A 24,726-nucleotide genomic window follows, 5' to 3' on the forward strand; every position below is an offset into this window, starting at 1 on the left:
CACTATCCATTTTTTTAAAACTTCTTCTACCAGAAAAGAGCAGCATATACATATATACTACTGCCCAGATCATTGGTGGTCATGTGATTAGAAAAGGACCACTGATGGTGGTCTGGACTAATAGGGGTCCAATGATGGTTCTTATCTTTAACAAACTGTGTATCAACATGTGAGCTACAGTCAGCAGACCTCCTGATCAGTCTATGGTATCACTGCCAATATAACACCTGATAATTACATATCGTTTAAATTAAACAGGGTTTCATCAAACCTTCACACTTCATCCCATCTAGTTTTAACCAATAGTTTCAACCAATAACTGGCCAATAAATTCAATTAAACCCATAGAAAAACACTTACATTAAGTATGGCAATGAGCGCCCCCTGCAGGAGGCCCACGAGCACATCGCTCCAGTGGTGTTTGTAGTCAGAGACTCGTGTGTAGCCCACATAAATCGCAAACGCCACCAGGAAGAACTGGATTGCGGGTCGGAGGAGGCGTGCCCATTTAAATGCCATGCGTGCCTGTACATATAGCTATAGACAGAGAGAGAGAAAGAAAGAGAGAGAGAGAGAAAGACAGAGATAAAGTATTGTGCAACACATAAAGCGATATCTTGTAACCTTTAAACCCGAACTTAAAAAAAACATAGCTGCAGCTGTTCTCCAGAGCGGACATACGTGTGTTTGCAGTTAAACTGTGGACCCCTTATCAGCGGAAAACCCCACCAAACACACACGACACAAACAAATCAATCTGAACTCAACAACTCTCCAGGGTAAACTCGAAATAACAGTGATTCTAATCCATTTCCAACACAGTCAACAGGGAAAACACCATAAACTCACTCTGCATTCAAACCTTTCACTTCCTTTGGAAAGAAAGAAAAAAAAAAAAGAGAGAGAGACACGCCCACAAAATCTCTCTGACCTTTAGCGCTACGCTTCCTGCATTCTCAAATAGCTACATTAATCATGTCGCCAGCATCTTCTGACTGGTGTGGGTGTGAAGAAATGACAGCGTAACAACTGTCGGCATGTCTGAACACATCAGAGGAAGAAACAAGCAGCAAGAAGAAAGACTCTGAATCTGGATCTGAATCTGACGCTGTCAGCGTCATTGAGGCCTCACTTTCACAGACTGAATAGCAGGGAAGAGTCTATATATACAGCTCTAGAAAAAATTAAGAGACCACTTCCATTTCTGAATCAGTTTCTCTGATTTAGCTATTTATAGGTTTATATTTGAGTGAAATGAACATTGTTGTTTTATTCTATAAACTACAGACAACATTTCTCCTAAATTTCAAATAAAAATATTGTCATTCAGAGCATTTATTTGCAGGAAATGAGAAATGGCTGAAATAACAAAAAAGATGCAGAGCTTTCAGACCACAAATAATACAAAGAAAACAAGTTCATATTCATAAAGTTTTAAGAGTTCAGAAATCAATATTTGGTGGAATAACCCTGGTTTTTAATCACAGTTTTCATGCATCTTGGCATCATGTTCTCCTCCACCGGTCTTACACACTACTTTTGGATAACTTTAGGCCACTCCTGGTGCAAACATTTAAGCAGTTCAGCTTGGTTTGTTGGATTGTGATCATCCATCTTCCTTTTGATGATATTCCAGAGGTTTTCAGTTTGGTAAAATCAAAGAAAGTACTAATTTTTAAGTGGTCTCTTATTTTTACAGAGCTGTATATGAGTGTTTTTGCTGAAAAATGTTTTTGAGTGTTTTTACTGCTCTGTTTTAGTGACAGTGCTGAGCATTAGATTATCTATACAGGGTTTTTTGTTTATTATATATATATATATATATATATATATATATATATATATATATATATATATATATATATATATATATATATATATATATATATATATATATTTGTTTATTTATATTTTAAATAAACAGTTCAATATGTACCTATTGACCACTACAATCGACTATGCGCAATCGTTTAGGTTTGTGTATGGTGAAGTGGGAGGATGCCAGTGTTTTTAAGGGTGTGTCTGTGTGGATTCTCTTCTTAATATATTAGACCTATGTGAATGTGTAATGTCTTGACTTCCATTAAAAGAATTTAAAAAATTGAGATAATATGAGCCTCTAGAAAGGATATTATAATTAAATGTCAACATCATCAATAACAATACCACTGTTGTGTTGTAGAAACAACTTACCGCCAAAAACAGCATGCAGTACATCCCAAACGAAGAGTGGCCTGAGTAGAAGGACAACCTGAAGCAGAGACACGGAGAGAGAAGCTGTAAACAATACATTTCAAACCTAAAGTAACAATCCTAGTGTAAGATATTAAAATACACCAATATTTAAGTACAGTGTTAAACTGTTAAAATATGCCGATTCATAAAACACATTTGTATTTGTCTTAAACTGTCATGGTCCAAACACTACTGTTTGCAACATGAAAAACTAAATTAAGCCCAAGCCGATTGGCGTCTGACTATGGCGAGTGCAAAAACACATAGATGCTTTCGATAAATCGGGTTGGGCCAGACCTGTTTTTTTTTTTACATGAGGAGACTGTCGATGTCAGAGACTGAGGTCACTGTTTAATATATGAATATACATTTTATATCATCGATATAAAATGTGTGTCTCAGTTTTGTAACAAATTGTATAGTAGCACTGTATTTCTAAGTATATATTTAAAATTGTAAAACCTTACTGCGCTTTTCTTTCTTCACTAGAGGTAAAGTAGCAAAGTCTGGCACAATTAGTGCACAATTTTGACTGTGTTAATAAATTAATTGGTTTAATTAGGTACTGTGATAAGGGTTGCCACACAATGGAAACTGAAAGCCTGTTTATTTTCACCTAAATACTGTGGATATGAATTCTAACACATGGGCATTTCTAATGCTGGTGCTACATGGGACTACAGTGCCTATAAAAGAAGGATTGAGGAATTTTGTTTATTGCTGTTATAGCAAGAGAATTTAGCATTTTTACAAAGTAATGTCAATTAAATGAAAAATCAAATGTTAAAACTGTGATTGCATAAATATTGAACCCCTGTAAAGTGGCAGGTCTAATTCAGCAGAGGTCAAGTATATTGGGGATGGTGGTGTCACAATATATGAGACAATTGGATATCTTAAGTGACTGTAGTGTAATGACACCTGTCTAAAAGCTCAATTCAAGGGTTAATCATCATTTCTGGCTATAAATGGCTACACCAGGAAGACATTCATGCACCACAAAACACTCCACACTAGTTAAATATATTGTTAAAGCAATAATCCCCCACCCTTAAGCTTCTGATGAGAAAATCTTGGGGTCTTTGTTCTGAGCAGATGCTTGTTTAAGATTACAGCACATGCGTAAATATAGCAGGCTGTAAAAACGCTACATTCAAGTGTGTATTTATGGTGTAAGCAAAAAAAAGGAAGGGGTCCCTGAATTCTTCACAGTGTGAACAAAAGAACCCCTTATGAGAAAGGGCAAATCCTACGGGTGCACGAGCGAAAAGAAACAGGAAGTGAAAACAACAGCTGACACCACACGAGACACAAATACAGGAAAAGAGGTCAGCGGTGGCGAGACCTTAGGCCCTGGCCTTCCTGTCTCCCAGTGCAGTACCTGGATTCGGTCACGTTGCGCTGGTCTCCTGTGCAGTTTATCTGCAGCATGTAGCCGTTGCACTCAACCGGAGCGCAAACCGCCATGAAGTTGGGCCGCGGGCGTCCGATGGTGAATTTAGCCATGTCCGTCAGGGACTGGCTCACGCAGCCGCCGAACAGAAACGTCCCCACCACTTTATACAGCGCTGCGGCGTAGTGATTAAAGCCTGAGTTGGAGTAGAGGCGCTTGGTGTAGACCAGGTAGGCTTCTCCTGAGGTGATCTGGGAGAGAGAAGAGAAGAGAAGAGAAGAGAAAAGAAAAACATGTTTAAAGATGAAATGTTTAAATGTTCTGTTTATTAAGCCGATTTACGATTACGATTTACACTGTTTAAATATGTAATGTTTAGATACACACATTACACAGTGTTTAAAAACTCCAGCAGCACTGCTGCGGTAACACACACTACTAACACACCACCAATGAGAATGACCCACCACTCAAATAACAGCTGTTCTTTGGTGGATAAATGAATAATATAAATGTATGAAGAGAAACAGATACAGGACTAGGAGTGGGTGATATTGCCCTTATGATATGTCATGGTATTTTCGCGATACTCTTGGCGATATGACAAAACACTGAATTAAATATATATATCTTTCAAGAATACACAACTGCAACAAAATGAAAATTAAATTGTATTATTAATACAATACAATTATAATACAATTATAGAATGAAGAGCTGAAAAAATAGATAACTGGTGTACATAATGTTTCATAATGCTTAATCTGTGCATTAAGAAAGGATACTTTCACTAGTGCAGTTAAATAGTGTAAGATGGCACATACTGTGTACAGACACTGTTCTTAAATAATGTTCTCTCTCACCAGGCAGAATTAATCTGTCCTATTTGAGCAAATAAGCCACTAACGCAGCTGATCTGTTACTGTGGTTATATTTTAATGGCTATGTATTGGAGTGTTTGTGTGTGAGAGGAGCTGCTGGACACTCACGATGATGATGGAGCAGGAGATGGTGACGGTGGCCATCATGCCGTGAGAGATGGTGTCTTGTTCGTAAGGGTAACGAATGCTCTCGTCATCACAGTAAATGCCGCGCTGGAAGGGCTTGAACATGAAGGTCAGGATCATGCAGGGCATCGCAGCTGAAACACACAGTAAAACACACACACACAGCTTAGAACACACACTTACAATACACTTAGAAAGCACTGAAACCATCTATAATAAGCGGTTATTATTTAACTGATACCACTAATACCTATATGTGTGATGTACATTAGTGTTAACTAAAATATCATTAACATTTAATCAAATTGCAATTTACTGTATGCTTTCAGTAATGTAGTTTGGATTGTGGTCATAAAGCAATACACAATTACTAGACAAAAGATAACTTTTTGAATAACTACTTCTTAAAAAAAGGATTAGCTCATCAAACTATTCTATAAATAAATAAATTATTAATATTTTCATTATGTAGATACTGTATCTACTCCGTGTACTTGTTTGTTCGTATTACTGTATACATAGAAAAAGGTATATTATTGTAAATAATGATTCAAATGGACAGTCTTGCTCACATGGACAATTTTAGTCAGATACAGCCAGTCACAGTCATTTCCACCCACTACCCTGTCCATCACATCTCAGAACATGATATTATCACCATACATTGTCCACAATAACAATATCTAATAATAATATATAAAAAAAAATCGAATATTGGAATTATATATTTATTGGTGTCAATTAAATAAAAAAAATGGCAACTAGTATTCTTTACTGAAGGTTTACCCAATTTATTTGATAAGTGCCACAATGTGGAGTAGCAGTAACATTAGTAAGTCAAATTAGAGGTAGGGGTCTTAGGGAGTTTAGAGCCCCTATGTTTCAATAAAAGTATCAATAATTGACACTACATATTGATGCGATACAATACAATACTATAGGATACACTGTTCCACCCCTACTATCCAGTGTGGATGCCTTCTATTGCAATGTATGACATATTTTTTTGAGACGGTTATCTGAGGGACATCCCTGTTCACTGACACTAATCTACATTACCACATCCAAAGAGTGAGATCATGCAGTGGAGGTGAAATAGGGCTGAACCTCACTGAACAGAATAAAGAAGAACAATAAAAAATATAAAATTCTTATAAAACCATACATGAAAAGGAATAAGATAAAAAAAATACACTGATGATAAAATTGGCCAGTTTCTATCCAAACCCAAAGCCACATTTATAAAGTAAAATATACAGCTCTGGAAAAAAATAATAAACCACTTAAAAATGATGAGTTTCTTTGATTTTACAAAATAGAAAACCTCTGGAATATAGTCAAGAGGAAGATGAATGATCACAAGTTATCAAACCAAACTGAACTGCTTGAATTTTTGCACCAGGAGTAAAGGCATACAGTTATCCAAAAGCAGCGTGTAAGACTGGTGGAGGAGAACATGCCAAGATGCATAAAAACTGTGATTAAAAAACAGGGTTATTCCACCAAATATTGATTTCTGAACTCTTAAAACTTTATGAATATGAACTTGTTTTCTTTGCATTATTTGAGGTCTGAAAGCTCGACTTCTTTTTTTGTTATTTCAGCCATTTCTCATTTTCTGCAAATAAATGCTTTAAATGACAATATTTTTATTAGGAATTTGGTAGAAATGTTGTCTGTAGTTTATAGAATAAAACAACAATGTTCATTTTACTCAAACATATACCTATAAATAGCAAAATCAGAGAAACTGATTCAAAAACTGAAGTGGTCTCTTATTTTTTTCTCAGAGCTGTATAAATGCCAGATTGCAACAATTCCTTGGTCTGCCCAGTCACTTCATGTTATCAACGAGTTTATGTTCACATCTTATAATTGCAGACATCTGCCATATAGACAATATACCTTATACCATATGTACTATATCTTCCAATATACTGAAAACTGTTATTTTGTGCTGAATATTGTGAAAATCTTAAATTATCTCAATGCGAAAATATCATCTATGACACACAATAAAACACTGTTTGCATATTACACACTTTAACAATACCAGTATTGTGAAGGTAGAAGTCATGATGACAGTTAGATAATCATGTACTCTGCAGGCATTGTGTTCTGTGACCCGAAAAAACCCTAAAACATGCCACTTGGGATGAACACAGCTCAGCAAATAACCTCGAACTAAAAAATAACAAAAGAACATCTGCTTTATCCAGCTGTGTACTCAATATTCCCAAAGCGATGAGCAAGTTTTAACAGTTCAAGAGCTCAGAGGCGTATCGCTTTACTTTACTTCTGACCCGCAAATTTATAAAAGCTCCCCAGAGTGAACTGTAGGACTTAATGAAAGCAGTTTAGATGAACTGTCCCAAATAATTCAGCACTTGCTCTCACTAAAGTGTACATTAGAGCTGTCACAATACTGTATTTAAAATTTTGACTGTAAGATTGAGTGTAGTGTCACATTGCTTTAGGGATGCATTGGAAGGACTGGTATTGGTATACACATCACGGATTGGATTGGTATACACATCACGATACAGCTGTTACGATTCAATATATTGTGATATACAGTATATTGTAAGCCAGGTGATATTTTGTGATGGTTGAAAATCAAATTTTAGGAATAAGTATAAAAAACTCACACTATTACATTTATAAATTTAAGTAAAAAGATTTTGGAAGAAGAGTTGAATGACAACAGACTACAACACAACACAAAATGAACCACTATCTGACACCAATCTTTACATGTAAACCAATTAAGAAATAATATACTCGAGGTTCGTGCTTTAACTTGTATATATTGGCACTATTTTAACTTTATTTATAACCAAACAGATCCTCGTTCCTAAGACCACACAGCACAGCAGTGCCAATATTACACGTTATAGCACGAACCTCGAGTGTATTATTGCGATTATACCACAGTTCCATTATCACTGTTTATTGAAAGATTTTAAATTTAAAATGATAAGAAAATATGATCTGTTTGGTTATAAAAACTCTAAACTGCGAATTAAAATAGTTCCAGTGCTGCTCTCTTTGTAGCTGCGCTGTTTGGTTTGTAAGCGCTGCATCGTTGCTAGGTTACCTGCATGTGGTGGAGTAATACATGGAGAGCTTCGGTTACAGTGCATTACCAGCTGATGACGGCACTCATAGAACTCCTCTCAGCCAATCACATTGCAGGGTCGGAACTAACTGTGGTATAATAATAAATATTCAATACTGAGTTTTCGAGAATCGAAAGAGTAATGCAAAACAAATTCTGCAATACATCAATATATCAAAATTTTCTTACAGTCCTACAATGCTTGTAAATAAGCCTTTAAAAGAAAAACAACACTGAGAACATTAAATACTGTACTGAACTAAAGCAATCAAAATGTACAGTAAATATACAATCTAAAAGCACTAAATAATTCATACAGAGTTTTAAACCAGTGGCTCATTAACAGTGTAACAAGGACATACACTTGTAGTGGGTAATACTGCAAAACAACTTGTGAAAATATTAAAATGTAAAGATTTTGTACAATGCACTACAAGGAGATGATAAGTGTTTATTTTTAATTATGGACAATCATCAAAATATGCTTAGAAAGGCATTATAACACTGACAGAATGTCTTGTGAAAGTGATATTACACTGCCTGGACAAAAAAAAGTGTCCACCTGAATTTAAGTAAGTAAATGATGTGGGGTTGGTTGATGCTGCAGGTCTAGGTTCAGCAACAGTGTGTGCTGAAAGAATGAGGTCAGCTGACTACCTGAATATACTGAATATAGACCAGGTTATTCCATACATTTTTTCTTCCCTGATGAACACGGACATATTCCAAGATGACAATATCAGGATTCATGGTGCTGGAATTGTGAAAGAGTTCAGGGTTCAGGGAGCATGAGATCATCATTTTCACACATGGAGTGAGAGAGTTCACCACAGAGTCCAGATCTTAACCTCATTGAGAATGTTTGGGATGTGCTGGATGGAGAAGAGAGGCTTTGTGCAGCGGTCAGACTCTACCATCATCAATGCTGCAAAAAAATGCTGGTAAATAATTATCATCAATCTTGTGACATTGCAGAAGCTTATTGAAACAATGCCACAGTGAATGTGTGCTGCAATCAAAGCTAGTCTATAAAGGTGGTCCAACCAAATATTAGAGTGTTTGGCTTTTCTTTTTGGCCAGGCAGTGTACACTAACATATTATACTAATTTAACATTAATATTTACCATTGGAAGTGGAACAGTGTTCTCTGAAATGATGGTGCTCCAACCCATACTTTTATGATGAGCTGGTTGGGGATGAGGTGGAGTGGTGATCATCACTAATGCGTCTTTTCTAACTGAATGCTAATATTTTAACTGGAAACCTCACCAAACTACTGCCAGGAAAGCAGCAAGCTCTATCAAATGAAGCAACGATCTGTCTTTAGCAGTGATGGATTACAGAGTGAGTGCAGGAATGTTGGCTTGTTTATGCGTTTGGGTAAGAATGTAGCAATTTCTGGATCATTTCAGCAAAGCAAATGACCTCGCAGTTTAGAGAATCCAGTGGTAAAAGCACATAGGATAAAATGTATCAGCTTCAGAACTTTGTACACTGGGTTAGGAGCATCCGGACTACATTTAGTGTCGATGTAACAAAGTGTAATGGCTTAAAAAAACTATTTGTTGAAAAAATAGGATTTTTTTGCTTTGCTTTTACTGTAGTGCAAGATGTGTTATAACTATAGCTATAAAGAATGCACAATATAAATGCAACACTGCATTACACTGATATGCCAAAAGTGCTTGATTATACTGTATAGTTGATTGTTACCTCAGGGGATAGCTCTGGAATTCCCTGAACTGTATAAGTTGTGAGGTGTTATCTTGTGAGTGAGGCTGAACAATGGTCAGTGTGCTCATGACAATGGGTGTTTAAGCGAGGATTGATTGATAGTAGGTGCCAGGTGGAAGGGACTGACATCATGTGTGTACTGGGAATAGGTTATCTGATTCATTACCACCCACAGTGGACAGTACAGTAGGCAGTAATGAACACGACCAGCCGCTTCTGGCTTGAAACGTCAAGAGCAATGCAAGAGACCCCACAAACACATCAACACATAGATCAACACAGCTTATTTTAGCTTCTATGGGACCAAAAACTAGTTTCTGACCCCTAATATATGGCATGTGACTGTGTCTTTACAGAAATTGGAAATAAATATTACTCTGGAGGACAAAACAGCTCATCCATCTGCATTATACTGAAACTGCTTACACAAATCCAACCATTCTTTTCTTCTGGAAAACAGCATGTGCTTGACCTCTCACTTTGTTCTAAGCCTGGTTCCAGGAAAACTAAAGTTAAAACATGTGATAACAGGGTTGACATACACTATGTCCCAATGACAAAGCACTGAAAGGTTGACAATGCTCCTGCTTCACAGGAAAAACAGGCATTGTTTCAGAAAAGCCAGCATGATCATCCTTTTATATGTCCAAAACAGGTGCAGGACCAAGTAAAGGATGTGTACATCACTACAAATGGGCTTCACATTTCTACTGCAAAACTAATGCAGAAAACGAACTTAGAAAACAATGAATCTCAATCGAATCCAACCAATGACCAGATCAGACACAAAACAGATGCTCATTGGTGACAGTTGAGAACAACAGACCAAAGAGACAAAATCATTGCCAGACAGATAACTGAAACCAAGACAAGTCAGAGGCCTAGACACGTCCAAAAACGTCACAAATTTGGACTCAAGGCCTGTCTGACCATGTGCTCAAAGATAAGGTTATGAAAATGCTGGGAAATAGTTGAGTCTAGCCTATGAAACAGCAACACACCCTGTTGGTTAACCTCTTTATGCTCTGTGCATGTACACTGCAACTATAATAAACAAAAATAAATAGAAAAAATAAACACAAAATACTTTCAAAAATATTGCAATATCAAAATATGGAGTTTTTTATTGTGTCCAAATGTTTGACACTATTATTATTGTGTACGATACGCATAGCATAGACTTGGCACAGAAGCATAAATTGACCACTAAGGTGAAATACATATCCTGAATGCAAAAGTCATCACCAAGAACCAAGAAATGTTGGGCTCTTTTAGATGATAGGCTCAATATGAATGGTTTGCTTTTACACAGAAGAATTTTGCACCTTCAAACGTAACTTTTCTATGCGGCCAACTCTTCTAAAACTAGGTTAGATCTTCTTTAAAGCATTTGTTTACCCAACACAAGGTCTGGTGTTAATTAGTAGATAGCAGGGTGAAATTCATACTGTCTCTGCCTTCTGGGCAATCGTATGACAACAAACCTGCCTCAGTAAAATCTGGAACAGGTTTTAAGACCTCTTTCAAAAAAAAAAACAGATTAAACTGCTGCAGGAATACTGTGTTCATGATCACAACAATTTCAAGATGGGAAAAGCAAAGCCAAGACGTGACTCACTCGAATGGCATTAGACTGATGTCAGCTCTTATGAAAGACTGAAGGCACGTTGCCTTCATATCAGTTTCCTGGAGTATAGATCCTTACACTTAGGCCTGATCCCATTTCGCATTTTTACCCCTACTCCTTGTTTTCGAGCGTCATCCTTCACCTTGCAATTGTTAATTAAGAGGAAATGGGACCATTCTTCAAAAAGGCCCAAAATATAAAACACCCAAAAAAAGGCCCTTAAAATAAATAAATCAAATGAACACTGTTTCATAAGCAGCTACTAGTGGCAACTGCCAGTCTGGTGAAAGCAGAGGCTGGGTAAAGTTTAGCAAAAGTTAAAGCGGCAGTCCGTATTATTTTGTTTCTAAACTAAAAGCAGAATCATTTCTGAGTGGAGAAAGGATAAAATATTGTGTTTAATGGTACCTTTGTGCTGGAACGACCATCCCTGCTAAGCCTAAGATATATTCATTCTAAAAACTGGGGTGTCAGGTCACTTTTCACAGGAGTTCTTCTGGCCACGTCACATGTCTTTACATACTTACGTCACACGTACAGCCTCTAAAAGAGGATCCGACACAGTTTTACTGAACACGAGCGGCTGGTGGAGCAATGGAGACTTCAGAAGAGGAAACTCAGAGCTCAGTAGCTCATTCACTCATAGTAAAACCAAAGAAACGAAGGAGTGAAGTTTATGACTGAGCGCGCTCTCTCTCTGTCTCTCTGTCTCTCTCACTGAACATAACCTGGAATCGGATTCATCCACTCTGAAAAGAGACGCATCACACCCACCCAGTTTGAAATGATTCATCCACATGCTCAGTGCAATTACCAATTCTTTCCAGAAAGGGCCCTGAATCCCAAAACTTACAGACATCAGCTTTAACTTAGATTAGCTAATGTTTCAAATGTTCCCATTCCACCATGCAGAAGTCTCAGGTGCTAGAATGTAACTGCTGCATCATTTAGGGAGGAATGGGAAATATAGCTAGATAGTGAGCTAGCTAGCTACCGAAACATCATTTTAGCAATGTTTGTTATAAAGAAAGCAGCCAGAATACATTAAAACTACGATATACTAAGATAATGGTCCATTTGTGGGTTTCTTTGGCTCCTTAAACAGCCATCTCACCACAATTTCGTATAACTCTTTAGTTAAAGCGTGCCTCTCTAGGGCCCTATAGCCTTAACACTTCAACTCTACCCCTCTATTCCAAGAAAACTTGGAATCCCCTACCCCTTAAGCCCTAAATAGTGAAATAGGATTGTGCCATAATATACACTGATCAGCCATAACTGTCTAAACTGAGTAAACTTTGAGTAAAACCAATGACCCATAAAGAAATGGATTTCATTAGACCTCCAGTAACTATAGTTAGTTAGCAGCAGATCCTTTAATAGGTTCTGTAAGTTGTGAGGTGGTGCCTCCATGGACCGGCACAAGGATTTTTGAGCCAGTTTCATGGTTCACCAGCTGTTCCTCCATGGACCATTTTTGGTTGGTACTGCCCACTGAATACAGAGAACAGGAAAACAGACCAAGAAACCAGTACACCACCAGTTCTTACATCTAATTCACTTTCTAACTAATCAAGTAAAAGATCATCCCTTCTTTGATGTTCTAAATAAAGCTATGGGTCATGGGACTAGAGGTCCACTTAACCACTGAAACAGACCTTTCCGATTTTCATGTCTTGCAAAGTACTGCAGATGAGATTCAGACATATGACACAAACACACACACCATATCAAAGGAGGAAGCCACTCTGTAAGGAATGTGTATCAGGTTTCTGATTTAAGATCAGAACATGTTCTCAGCACAGGTCCAGCTTGAGGGATGTGAAAGTCACAAAGCAGAAATGACCATATTAGTATTGTCTATGCACAATACAGTTTTCCACCATGGCCGATCAATGTTACTTTTCAAGCTATAATGAAATGTTATAGTTATTGCAATAGATTATGTCCATGATGCTCTTTCCTCAGGCCATCATTGTGAATCACCAGCATTTTCAAAGCACTAGCCAACCCTAAGGTGACAAAATATAGACAATTTGAGATAGGTAAACAGGTAAACACCAATCAGAGGTGTCACAATGGTAAATTTACAACAGCATTATATATTAACAACATCCAGCCATCTGCTTCATTTACTAACTGCTGCTAATGCAAAGTCACTGGACAGCTAAACACACCTGAAGCAGGACACTAACACACCTTACCCACTCAGAAAACCCAGGACTAGAACTGTATCGTGTTCTATATGCTTCCTGGTTTATTTTTTCATTTATCAATTGCATTGCATTGTCTTTTTTTATCTGCGTAACCCTTCAAACTACCTATAGTAATGACAGCAGAAGGTCTTCTGCTGCACATTATGACAGAATCCATTATTATACCCCTTCATTCAGTTACAGCTTTATAAATATGGCTAAACCTTCAGCATATTTGTCAGTTCTTGCTACCCACCACTTATGAGAGGCTAGATAGGATATGGTTAGATAGATCAACCAAAAGCAAAGTAACAGAGGCAACAGAAAAGTGGAGCTTTAGTTCACCCTGAGAGCCTGTACAAGAATGCACAAACTGTATGAGCAACAGCAGACCACTGTCAGTACACTGTATATTTGGCAGATTATTTAGCCATTGCTGTCTTCGCAGGAAAGCAGTTCAGTTCAGACTCACATGAATGCTTCATTTCACTATAAAAAAATAAGAGACAATTTCAGTTTCTAAAAGTTTCTCTGATTTTGCTATTTATAGATATATATATATTTGAGTAAAATGAACATTGTTGTTTTAATCTATAAACAACAGCCAACATTCCTCCCAAATTCCAAATAAAAATAGTGTAATTTACAGCATTTATTTGCCAAAAATGAGAAATGGCTAAAATAACAAAAAGAAGGAAAAAAAAAAAGACGCAGAGCTTTCAGACCTCAAATAACGCAAAGAAAACAAAAGTGCACAAATCAATATTTGGTGGAATAACCCTGGTTTTTAATCACAGTTTACATGCATCTTGGCATGTTCTCCTCCACCAGTCTTACACACTGCTTTTGGATAATTGTATGCCACTTCTGGTGTAAAAATTCAAGAAGTTTAGCTTGGTTTTATGGTTTGTGATCATCCATCTTCCTCTTGATTATATTCCAGAGGTTTTAAATTTGGTAAAATCTAAGAAACTCATCATTTTAAGTGATCTCTTGTTTTTTTTTTCAGAGCTGTATTTTGAGATATTAAACAAAAACTAAATTTTTACCATGTTTCACCAGAGGTTTTTGTATAGATGTGACATATGCAGTAGATATGTAATGGAAAATGAGAACAGTGTGCATCTTCCTTTTGTATAAAATTGTAGCATGACAAAATGCTACAAACAAAACTTTTTACAAAAAATTATATATTCTATAGTGCATATTATCTACTGAAACATCTACAGGAAACACAATACTGTCAAATGTCAGCATTCTGCTCAGACACGCAGGGAGTGGGAGATATCCGCTGCTGCTTCGCTGAGGGTACAGCCCCTCGAAACATGGTTCATGGTGAGGTCAGCACTGCAGATCAAATGAGCACAAGCTGAGGACATGAACTGCAGCATGTTGCTCAAATGCTCAGATGGAAGGTCTCAAGAGCTGTCTGAGGAAGTGTGAGTTAATGCCATTTTCATGGAAAACGTTCCAGATGTGATTTGCTAAATGATTGGACAACACTTATTGTGACGAATGCCATGTTTTTAAAGCAAAGCATGATATTACTGAGATATTGGGGTTAAAGCAGAAGAATACAAAGTATTTAGTTCTTTACACAACCACTTTCAGACATCTTACCATCACTTAGGTGTAACTAAGACAGTTTATTAAGTCTATGTGCCTTCATGGACAAAAGTGTTGGGACCATGGACGTCATTAAACCTTTGGAGTGATGTGGGGAAATAGCACCATCTACCCACCCGGAGAGAGCAAGGCCAATTGTGCTCTCTCAGGGCTCCAGCAGCCAATGGCAAGCTACATGAATGGGATTCGAACCAGCGTTCTCACAATCATTGTTGCAGCACATTGTTGACCACTCGAGTCCCTATTAAAACCTGTCTTAGGGGGGCTATAGCCTCCCCCACATGTTCTTTAGCCCCCCTAAATAAGCATGTAGCCCCAGGGCTAATATAAGCAAATATTGGGTGCTATTGTGGTTTTATTTAATATATTAAATTGTAAAAGTCTTTAATCTAATGTGTCCATCCAAAAAAAAAGGGGCATAAAAAATGTTGAGATGTAGAATGCAAAACACATCAGGGTGAGGAGAAGCACAGCTGATTGATGTTGGAATATAAACTCATAACTATATAAACTCATTATCTAAATGCATTGTTTTATCAGCAGGAAAAGCTTTTTCCACCACTATACAGGCAGAAATGTTCAGAATTGAGTGGAGGCTAATGCTAATGCTAATGCTTACAGACATATCTACAGTGCATCTTATCTACAATGTGTGGCTGCATTATTTAAAGCCACCCAGATAATATTGCACTGGATCGCTATTAGCTGATACATATGATACATATTTTAATACAAGAGTATTAAAAAATGAGTTTATTCTGCATTTGTTGGTTTAACAGTCTCCATTGTCTAGAGAAGGATTTCTATTAGATTTTTGGAGCCCCATGCTGAAAGGATTGGATTGCATTTAGCAATAAGAGCAACAATAAGGTCAAGATGTTGAAATTATCACCACCCTACCTCATCCCAAACTACTTCCCAACTCATCCCAAAAGTACTGGATGGAGCACCATCATTCCAGAAAACACAGTTTTTCCACAGTTTGAAAGCTTAGAAATTAGCACAAGATGCACCCTTAATTAGGTTTGGTATTGATTGTTGATCACATTGGTGACATCTAATATGCTTTTTGACGCCTTCAAAAAGAGCCAGGCATATCTTAATATATTTGGTATTGGATATTTTAATACCATTCTAGTTTCAAGTCTTTTATTTTTTAAACCACAGTGTTTGGACCACCATAATGCCCAGCAGCAATGAGGAGAATTCTAAGAGGATAAATTAAGTGTTTATGTAAAATATTTGAAACTATATAAACCTTTTGCCTAAAAACCGCATAGCTTCTTTCCACCACTAAACAGCAGAAATGTTCAGAATTTTGTGGAGGCTAATGCTAATGCTAATAAACATACATATATACAGTGCATCTTATCTAAAATGTGTGGCTGCATTATTTAAAGCAACACAAATAATATTGCATTGGATCGCTATTAGCCGATACATAGCATCAAAAGACTAAAACACTAGGGGGCAAAATAACCTAACTGGGACACGCCCTATTCAGTAAAACAAACATTTTTTTCACACTTTAAATCAAGACTCATATTGAGGACCAGGCTTATACATAATACTAACTTTAATTTGTATAACTTGTATACAGCACTTCCTTATTTACTATACTGCTTACCACAGGAACTAGCATGTGTAAACATTCATTTATTTGCTGTTTTAGTTTTAAGACTAATTAAACAACATTTTTTTCCTTCCTCTTGGAGTTTGATGGACTTCAACAGCCCCTTAAACAGAGTGAGAAGAGGTTTGACGAGGTGCACCTGGTCCATGCAGGGGGAAGAGGAACATAGTGCCTCTTACACCACGACTGCTCTTCGAGAACCTAACGTGTGATGTCATGTGTGAAGGCCACAGAAGCTTCATTGTGTCATCAGGAAATGCATGTCTGTGTGGAGCCGCTGAGCAGCAGTCTGAGGTGCCCTGGTCTAACCCGCACTTACAGTAATGGACAGAATGGAAATATAACTGGAAATACATCTGCGCCAACTGACAGCTAGTGCTTTTCTGTGTTCTTTACACCAGTGCAGTACAAACAACTATATACTACATTTTATAGTATTAATACTATAGTACTATTATACACTACAGCATGGAGTCTCCATTATAACCATATAGTAACAGTTATCGATATAGACTGTAGTCCTGTAGTATCTGTTTCTCTGTATACTTAATTATCTTTTAAATAAAACCTCCTTGTTCTTCAAATGCTCAGAACCACACAGGATAGACCACCACAGAGCAACTAATATTATTATTTGGGTGGTGGGTCACTGATTCTCAGCACTGCAGTAACACTGACTGATATGGTGATGTTGGTATGTGGGAACTCACAGCAGTGCTGCTGGATTTTTTAAACACTGTAGATGTAGATGACCAGTGGTCACAGGACACGGCCACGGGATGCAGCCCACAGAACTCTAGAATGTGCCAATAGAATGTGGTTTTCTGGATAATTCTGACTGGTGGACTCTTCTCAATCCAGCAGTGACACAAAGATGTTTAAAAACTCCAGCAGCACTGCTGTGTCACTTGGAGAAGCTGCCTGTTTTCTCTCTACTCCACTTAATAACTTCCGATCAGTAACAGGAATCAACACAAATTCTGCCTAAGTGAAAATAGACGTAAAAACTAGACAAACATGACAAACTAAAGGTTTGGTGGAGATGAACTGGTTGATTTGTATTGATTTCAAAACGAAGTTCAGGAAAGAGCCAATTTTATGATTTTATTCAGTATATTTTAACATTAGGAGATTTATTAGACTATTTTTCTATAATTTCTATTACAATTACAATTATGATTTTCAGTAAAGTTTATTATCAATCATGAAAGCTTTTTATGTAATGCTTGAATAGAAATTCTGAAGATTTAGTGATGTAATGTCAGGCAACAACAATGCTAAAAATCCTGCCCTGTTAAGGGGTTTAAAAGTAATAAAGTATATAGAGAAACATGGCATTGCTTAAAGAACTAACAAAGACAACTAAATCTTCTTGCGCATTACTTCAATGATCTTTGGCCTCTGATAGTAAAGTGCTGCTGATGGTAAAGCTAAACTACCTTCTCTGATTTTCTTGCCAAAACCAATTTTTACACATACAGTAAAGCAGTTTCACCCCAGTGATTCACAGTTCCGTTGAAAACGCAGGATGTATCGTAAATGACGCATTTTTGATCTGCTCGGATTCGATTACACTGTGATTATTTGTTGAGTGGTTCATTCTGTTCTCCTGTTTTTTCCACCAGCATGGTCAGTAAATCATCTCTCGGGAAATTACAAACATGGAATATGGGAACAGTAAAAGCCTGGAAATGAAACGGAGTGTTTGTGGGAAGCTCTCCCGCGAGAGCCTACAGAAACCTCAAAAGAATGTGGCGAGTCATTTAGAATGAGGCAACACTGGAGTGGTGGAGGAAAGTTGATTATTTCTGTAGGGGGGACTGGGATGCCCACCCATGAGAAGACACCAGATTTAATAAGAAACAGTTCAGAAGATCATCAGATGTTTAAACGTTTCAGACTAATCACTGGGAGAAAGTGTTTGTAGTAATAGTTTATCCTTTGCTTTAGGTTTATTTATGGTGTCCAAACGTTCAAGCATACTAGAAATAGGTCTAAACAATTTATCTTCATATTTTGTTGTTTTTTAAATCTCTCTAAGCTTAGTATTGGCTGGATATTTCAGGTTGGAGTATTCTAAGTCTTTAGTGACACTAAAGCCCTTTCTGGATGGCAATAGTTTCTTAGGGGGTCCTGGGTTAATTTTCTCTTTTATGGGGTCCTCTGTGATTTTTTTTCCCATCCGAAACGACCATGTATGTTTTTTTCACAGACAGGCTGAATTATCTACTGTTTTTTGTTTAACTCTGTGGTCCTCCGGTAATTTTAGTCCTGTCCGGATCCACATCTCTGAGTTTCATCACCTCGAGTTTAATAAAATAGCTATTTCTCCACTGCCACTCACCGTACTTACACTTTGGGCACGCGTTTCCACTGAAATTCACGTGAAAACAAGTGGAAATGGAGGAGCTACTGAACATGAGGTCATGTGACCGAGAAAGCCAAAAAACTCATTGGTCCTCCTGAAATATTTTTCACAGACGTCCCCCTGGGCCAGGCGTCTGTGAGCTGATGTATCAGAACCGGGTTGCTGCGTTTTCCTCCAAGTGCACTGTGATGCTACTCGGCAATGATGCATCAGCAGCAGTTAGAAAAGAGGCGGTGGCTGAGTTCACATTTCATGTATTGGAGGAAGCATCACTAGTGATAGGGTGGAGTCCTGATGAGTGGGTTGGGTAATTGGCCGTGAAATTTGGGGAAAAAATGGGAAAGAATTTGAAAAAAAAAAAAAAAAAAAAAAACATAAAAACACTTTGTTTCTAAAGCTGTGCTGGCATTTAATGTTCCTCGATCCACAAAATCACATGTATACCAGGAATACATTATAGTATGCTTTGCCACCCACAGTGGACTGTGCAGTGGATGGTAATGATCGTGACTGGTGACATCTGGCTAGATCTGTCCATAAAAACAAAGAAGCAACTGACATTCACACTTCTTTAGCTTATGTGGGACATGGCAAAAGTTATGGGATATGTAGTCCCCTGTCCCATGACATTTGACATGGGACTTCACCAAAACACTTTTGAAGTTTAAAGCACTGTGAGTGAGGTGCTAGTGTGCTAAAGCTATTTAATTGGAAGTTCTTGTCATGTAACAGGCATGATGGTATCTAGAGGGCATAGACTTTTAGATTGTTCTCTTTCACAATCATTAAAGAGAAAAATACTGATGAGTAATAGAGCAGCTAGCCTTTCATGTTTTAGGAGGAATTACATTAAACTGTTTCTGTGTGAGCCGATCTGTTCCCAGGCAGATGTTCCTCTTCAGCTCAAGATGGAAAGCTATCGACCTCAATTACACCCTTCAGGGTCTCAAAAAGGCTTGAACTGGCTTCATGTATTTACTTATTTATGTTCATTTTCCAGCCTAACAGTTACCACGAGGCAGTCCACACTTCAGTTCCACTTCCGCTGATCAATCTCTGCACTTTGAGTTCTCAGTGTTCACCAAATTCTGGTCAATGACACAAAGTACACTCACAATGTGCAAGAAGTAGAACTTTTCTGCCTGAAACTCACAGCTAGACCTGATGAACCCATTCCAAAGCTATACTTACAGGTTACTTTAGTACATCTTTTAGAGGAACTAGTTAGAACTAGTTTTTTTAGTGTGTATGTTTTACTGGTATGAGTGGATAAGACACAGCAGTGCTGCTGGAGTTTTTAAACACTGTGTTCACTTACTGTCCTCCACACTCCTACCTGGCTTCTTCACCTTGTAGATAAAGTAAAGTCAGAGACAGAATCTCTAAATCTGCTGCTGTTCAGTTTGTGTTGGTCATCCTCTAGTCCTTTATCTACACTTATTTACAGACAACATTTCTCTCAAATTCCAGATAAAAATATTGTCATTTAGAGCATTTATTTGCAGAAAATGAAAAATGGCTGAAATAACAAAAAAGATGCAAAGATTTCAGACCTCAATTAATGCAAAGAAAACAAATTCATATTCATAAAGTTTTAAGAGTTCAGAAATCAATATTTTGTGGAATAACCCTGGTTTTTAATCACAGTTTGCATGCATATTGGCATGTTCTCCTCCACCAGTCTTACACACTGCTTTTGGATAACTTTATGCTTTACACTCCTGGTGCAAAAATCCAAGCAGTTCTGCTTTGTTTGATGGCTTGTGATCATCCATCTTCCTCTTGATTATATTTCAGAGGTTTTCAATGTGGTAAAATTAAATTAACTTATTTCTTCCCCAGAGATGTAAATGGTTAGCATTGGGTTTTATTTCTCAATATAGCAACACATATCAGTAAATATTAGTAAATCTTACTACTATTTTTTACTAGTAAGCTCAGATTCTCAAACTGAGCTCAAGATAAATGTGTTTAGGACTGGCTGTCTTATGTAGGTCTCAAAGCCTGCTAGCACACAACTGTGGTGTTGTAACAGACCCCCAGCTCATACTGCTTCCACTGTTTCAGCAACCACTAATTACACTACATCTGACAAAACCTCTGCCCCATCTTTACCCCATCTCAAACCTCATATATCTCAGCGCACACACACACACACACACACTCACACACACAGAGGTCTTGCTCTACAGTCGACTGCCTGCAGGAATGGCCTTCAGATTATTACAGTGCAGAGTGATAAGGAGCTGTGCCAGTAGCTTCTTTGTGTCCGTGTCAGCAGGGATTCTCGCTGATGGAATAAGAACATCTATTGTCCACCCAGAGTCTTATGCAATCTCATCTGGCTATTAGGTTTCAAGCGGGATGACTTTAAGAAAACAAACAGGCAAGAATTCACAATTGGACACGCTTTGCCTTCCTTGTGACCTTTGACTCCGAGCTGCTTTCCCATGGCCCAAAAAGGAGAAGCGAGCACTTATTCATGTTATTCTCCTCTCCAAATCCTGACACTGCCAAAAAACACACAATATCACGGTCATATCAGTATGAAACAACAGCCTGCGAGATTCCTCAAAAGGCGCACAGCTGAGGTATCGCTGCCTGCAAGGCCAAACCACAGCTTTCTTTCATTCGGCCTGAAGCTCAGTACACTTTTACAACACCGCCATAAAACCTTCTCGTATAATCTTCTCATATAAATACTTAAACAAGCCCAAATCACAGTACTTGGACAGTACTTGGACACTATTGGAACAGGCCCGTTTTAAACAGTATACACTAAACCTTTCCAAAAGCAGAAACACAGGCTTAAACAGTCTCAGTGATAAACTGGCAACGAACGGGGCCAACACTAACAGTTCTACAGCACACCCACAATGCAACGCTGCCTTCTGCACGCCACCTTTCCCAGGCCCTTTCAGAGATAGTGGTGCCCTTCAATCTTTCTGCGCTGGCAAAGCTATTCCGATATGCTAACCTTAGCCCTGGATAGGAAGGAAGGAAAAGACAGAAGACAAGCACAGGACGTAAGATAAATGCCCTTGTGGCAAAGCAAATACCCCCAATATCAAAAGCGCTTCACAGCATGTTATATAAGACCTTTAAAAGTATGCCACAGGGACATTTCATCCATATTTTTCATATTTCTGTAAATAAAATCTGGCAGCAGGCTGTATTCCCCGTGCGAGAAGATGTTCTCGAGACTGGAATTTGCTCAGTTTTCTCACAGGCATGTGAAAACTCAAGTTACCATTTCTCTACTTCTCCCTGACCAGCTTGCACGGCCAAGCCAGGGAGGAAAAGCATTGCAAAACACGAATAGCAAGGACAGGCCGAGAGGTGCAAGCCAAAAGCAGCAGCAGAACCAACTGCAAGTCTGGTGTCTGACAAACTGGAGGTCTATATTAATGTACAGGAGCTCTTGTATTTAGAGTTCTGTGCAAAAAAAGTTTTAATATTCAGTTAAAACTATCAGTTAAACCCCTTTCAGGTTGAAGAAATGCACTGGCAATGTCATATTCAATGTTTTCCATCAATATTTCTATTAATTCTATTAATATCTTTGTTGAAAAATAGCGCAGAGATACAGTTCTGTGAATCTATTAAATGCATCGTATTCTAACACTGTACATGACTCACAACTGGAGTTACGAGGACATGAAAAAAATTAACTGGGCTGAATTCAAAGTAAATTAAAAGGAAGTAATATACAGGTTTAAGAGTATAGGAGTTTAACAAATCTTTCACTTCCACTTACATTAGAGATCATTACACAGGTATACAAAAATGATAATATAAAAAAACACAACTACCAGTGCTGTTTCTTCATATTGTAGTAGATATAGCAGCTACTGGTTTGATTTATGCATTCCAGTGGCACTTTAGTGCTCCAATATACCAATATTTTTACAAAAATTCAGTCAATCATCCCAAAAGTACTGGATGGAGCACCATAATTCCATTAGTGGGCAGTGGTGGCTCAGTGGTTAGAGCAGTGGGTCATCGACAGCAAAATTGTGGGTTTGATACCTTGGTTTAGCTGCCCACCGCTCCGGGCACGTGTTCTCACAAAATTACTTTGTGAGTGTATTCACTAGTGTGAGTGTGTTTCTTGTACAGATGTGTTAAAGGCTGAGGCCAAATTCCATCATGCATCATTCTATCAAGTTGTCTCGTCTTGTCTCGTCTCGTCTCGTCTTCACTTAGAGCTGGGGAATATATTCTAAATATTAATAAACTATTTTAAACAAATTATAGTATCTTGCCTACACAGTCAATCAAAAAAAGAATGTGTTTGGGTTGTTTGTGTGGAAATAATTGGGTTTCTGGAGGGATCACACTTAACAGAGTACAGTTTCATACAAATACATTTAACAATTAAAGGTAGCACCATAACTAACTAATTTCAACATCTCAAACAACACAATTCAGTGCAGGTTGCAGAGTCATTGAAATACCACGTTTTTGGTATTCTAAGTAGATACTAAATAGTATTCTAAAAACATACATAATGTTTTTTAGTCATAGCATCAGCCCCAGTTCCACTGCTCCAAAGCTCAATGATGGGGGGCTTCACACCCCAGTCCACCAAAGTCTGGTTTTAATTAGCATAGTGGCAATAGGTTCATGTTTATCTGCTTCAGAATGTCCTGTTCTATTGGCAGTACCTCTCCACAGGAACTAAACAAGCTGTGCGGGTGTGTATTTTTACATCTGCATCAGCAATTAGTGCAACACATTTATTAGAAGAAGTGTTCACAAAAATCTGGACATATACAGCGTTTCATTATTCATGGATCCTTAAGCGGTACCATAATAGAATTGCTTTTCCATTAAGGACCATATTTATAATCGAGAGCTGCTAGTATGAAGAACTTTTGGGAGAACAGTCAACTTTACTGTATATTATGTTAGAAATGTGAATAATATGGCAAAAGGGAGATTAAGTTTTGCGTGACAGCAACAATGTATAAAGTACAGTAAAACAAAAGAGCCAGGTCTCAGTTCTCCTGTAAAACATCAGTGGGTGGTTTCCTGACTTTACCCAGACTCAGAGTCTCTTTTTAAGCAGCACACACTCTTTCGGTAAAGCACAAATGACTCACAATACAGACCTTTCCCTCCATAAAGAGATGGAGAGAAAGGGTAAGTCTGAGACAAAGAGCGAGAGAAAACGGGGAGAGGGGGAGAAAAGCGTAAAAGTTTGAGACAAAGCCCAAACCAGGCTGAGAAAACAGGAGGGGAAATGCTGAATAGCTGGGAGAAGAAAGGAAGGTCATGCGAGGAACTGCAGTCTGCAAACAGCAGCGTCTCTTCTCTTTCTTTTCACTGTGTCACTCACTCCTGCCTCCGAGCACTGAGAGACCTTCACTCAGAGCCAGGCTTTGTATTAAACACACAGTCTTCTCCATTTAAAAGCTGAGGGAACGTTCAGTGACTTTAATGAGCCTTTGGTTCCTAAACTGACCGATCACACCCGGGAGGACAGCGCAGGTCAAACGCATCATGGGAAATAGTTGCTTAGCATTAATGAGGCTGTCATGTGATGACCTGCTGGACAACAACAGCCAGCTTCCATCAAGCCGATCCATTATTTTAATTGTTGTTTAACTTGTTTTATAACCATATTTAAAAAAGGAATCTTAAAAGGGAGTTTGAATACATTGTCTAGCCATGCACATCTTTACTGTAAAATCTGCAGTAACTATGTAAATATACAGCTCTGGAAAAAATAAGAGACCACTTAAAAATTATGAGTTTCTTTGATTTTACCAAATTGAATATAATCT

At 37.9% G+C, this 24,726-nt stretch overlaps 1 protein-coding gene across 1 annotated transcript in view; it reads right to left on the minus strand.

Moving 5' to 3' along the window:
* Positions 1-24,726, minus strand: part of plpp2a (phospholipid phosphatase 2a) — a 42,519-nt gene that overhangs the window by 2,035 nt on the left and 15,758 nt on the right. Inside the window, exons 2-5 of the mRNA XM_007258433.4 lie at positions 4,618-4,769; positions 3,617-3,879; positions 2,194-2,251; positions 361-537 (exon numbers count right to left, since the gene is read on the minus strand). Of these exons, the coding sequence (XP_007258495.1) occupies positions 361-537; positions 2,194-2,251; positions 3,617-3,879; positions 4,618-4,769 (650 nt within the window). The remainder of the gene's footprint in view (positions 1-360; positions 538-2,193; positions 2,252-3,616; positions 3,880-4,617; positions 4,770-24,726) is intronic.

Source organism: Astyanax mexicanus, chromosome 4 (assembly GCF_023375975.1).
Source record: "Astyanax mexicanus isolate ESR-SI-001 chromosome 4, AstMex3_surface, whole genome shotgun sequence".
Classification (NCBI taxonomy): Eukaryota; Metazoa; Chordata; class Actinopteri; order Characiformes; family Acestrorhamphidae; genus Astyanax; species Astyanax mexicanus.